This window comes from Volvox carteri, assembly GCF_000143455.1.
Source record: "Volvox carteri f. nagariensis unplaced genomic scaffold VOLCAscaffold_73, whole genome shotgun sequence".
In the NCBI taxonomy this organism is placed as follows: Eukaryota; Viridiplantae; Chlorophyta; class Chlorophyceae; order Chlamydomonadales; family Volvocaceae; genus Volvox; species Volvox carteri.
Genome location: NW_003307616.1, coordinates 38,018 through 39,182, shown reverse-complemented (window position 1 = coordinate 39,182; position 1,165 = coordinate 38,018). Strand labels below are relative to the sequence as shown.

Below are 1,165 nucleotides of genomic sequence, written 5' to 3'. Positions count from 1 at the left end.
ACGAGGGAGAGGGAGGGGGGGAAAGGGGGGGAAGGGGGGCAAGGGAGGGAAGGGAGGGGGTAAGGGGGGGAAGGGACGGGGGAAAGGGGGGGAAGGGAAGGAAGGGGGGAAGGGAAGGAAGGGGGGAAGGGAAGGAAGGGGGGAAGGGAGGGCAGGGGGGGAAGGGGGAGAAGGGAGGTTCGTGCGTATGCAGGGGTGTGTGTATGTATGTATGTATGTATGTATGTATGTATGTATGTATGTATGTATGTATGTGTGTACGACTGCGAGTGCTTTTAAAGGGAAGGGGAAACACGTGCGGATCACTCGTAAGACGCGAGTCGTACACATAAACAAATTAACCGACCAACGAATTAACCAACCAACAAACCACTGCAGGTGGCCGTCCTTCCAGTCACCAGCAGCACTCCAGGCCCTCCTCCCAACGACAACCTCCCAACCACCACAACCACCAACCGCCATACCCGCCGCCACGTTCCGTCAGCGCCAGCCGCCGTACTTCTGGATCTGCCAGCGGCGGCGGCGGCGGCGGTAGCGGCGGCGGCGGCAGTATTCCTTCCGTCCCCTCCACCCTGGCTGCCAGCATCAGCAGCCGTCGGGCCTGGCACCGCGAAGGTCCCCCGGAGGAGTGGTGGACCGCCAAGCTCGCCAAGGCGGATGCGGAGCGGAGGAAGCGGGAGGCGCAGGTGCGTGCGTATGTGTGTATGTGTGCGTGCCTATGTATGTGCGTATGTCTGGGGGAGCATGTGAGCTTTTTTGGGGTGAGGTATGTATGCATGTATGTTTGCATGTATGTATGTGCACTGTGTATTTGTCCCTGGGTCCTGGCCCCACCAGGGGTAACCGGAGCCGTATGTTAGGGAGTTGGTGGTTTTCTTCCCAACACGGACAACCCACACACCCCGCCTCATCACCCCCCGCCCCCTCTCTACCCCCGTCGTACAGCTCGCTGCGGACCTGCGGTACCTCCAACAGATCCGAACTCGTACTACGGAGGTGCAGCACACGCACGAGGCTCTCTTGGCGCAGTCAGAGGAGGCGCTGAGGGCGGCACGGAGTGCCAAGGTGGGTGGTTAGTTAGTTAGCCGCCTTCACTTCTGGCGCATCAGTCTTTCCTTGGCAGCAGCTTCACTCGCTCGTGGTCCGTCTTCCCCCCCTCCCCCCC

General features: G+C 60.9%; 1 protein-coding gene across 1 annotated transcript in view; it reads left to right on the top strand.

Moving 5' to 3' along the window:
• VOLCADRAFT_98486 (uncharacterized protein) overlaps nucleotides 1-1,165 on the top strand; it is a gene marked incomplete at both ends in the record, with an annotated part of 3,713 nt that overhangs the window by 2,295 nt on the left and 253 nt on the right. Inside the window, 2 exons of the mRNA XM_002957398.1 lie at nucleotides 485-686; nucleotides 946-1,065. Coding sequence (XP_002957444.1) covers nucleotides 485-686; nucleotides 946-1,065 — 322 coding nt within the window. The remainder of the gene's footprint in view (nucleotides 1-484; nucleotides 687-945; nucleotides 1,066-1,165) is intronic.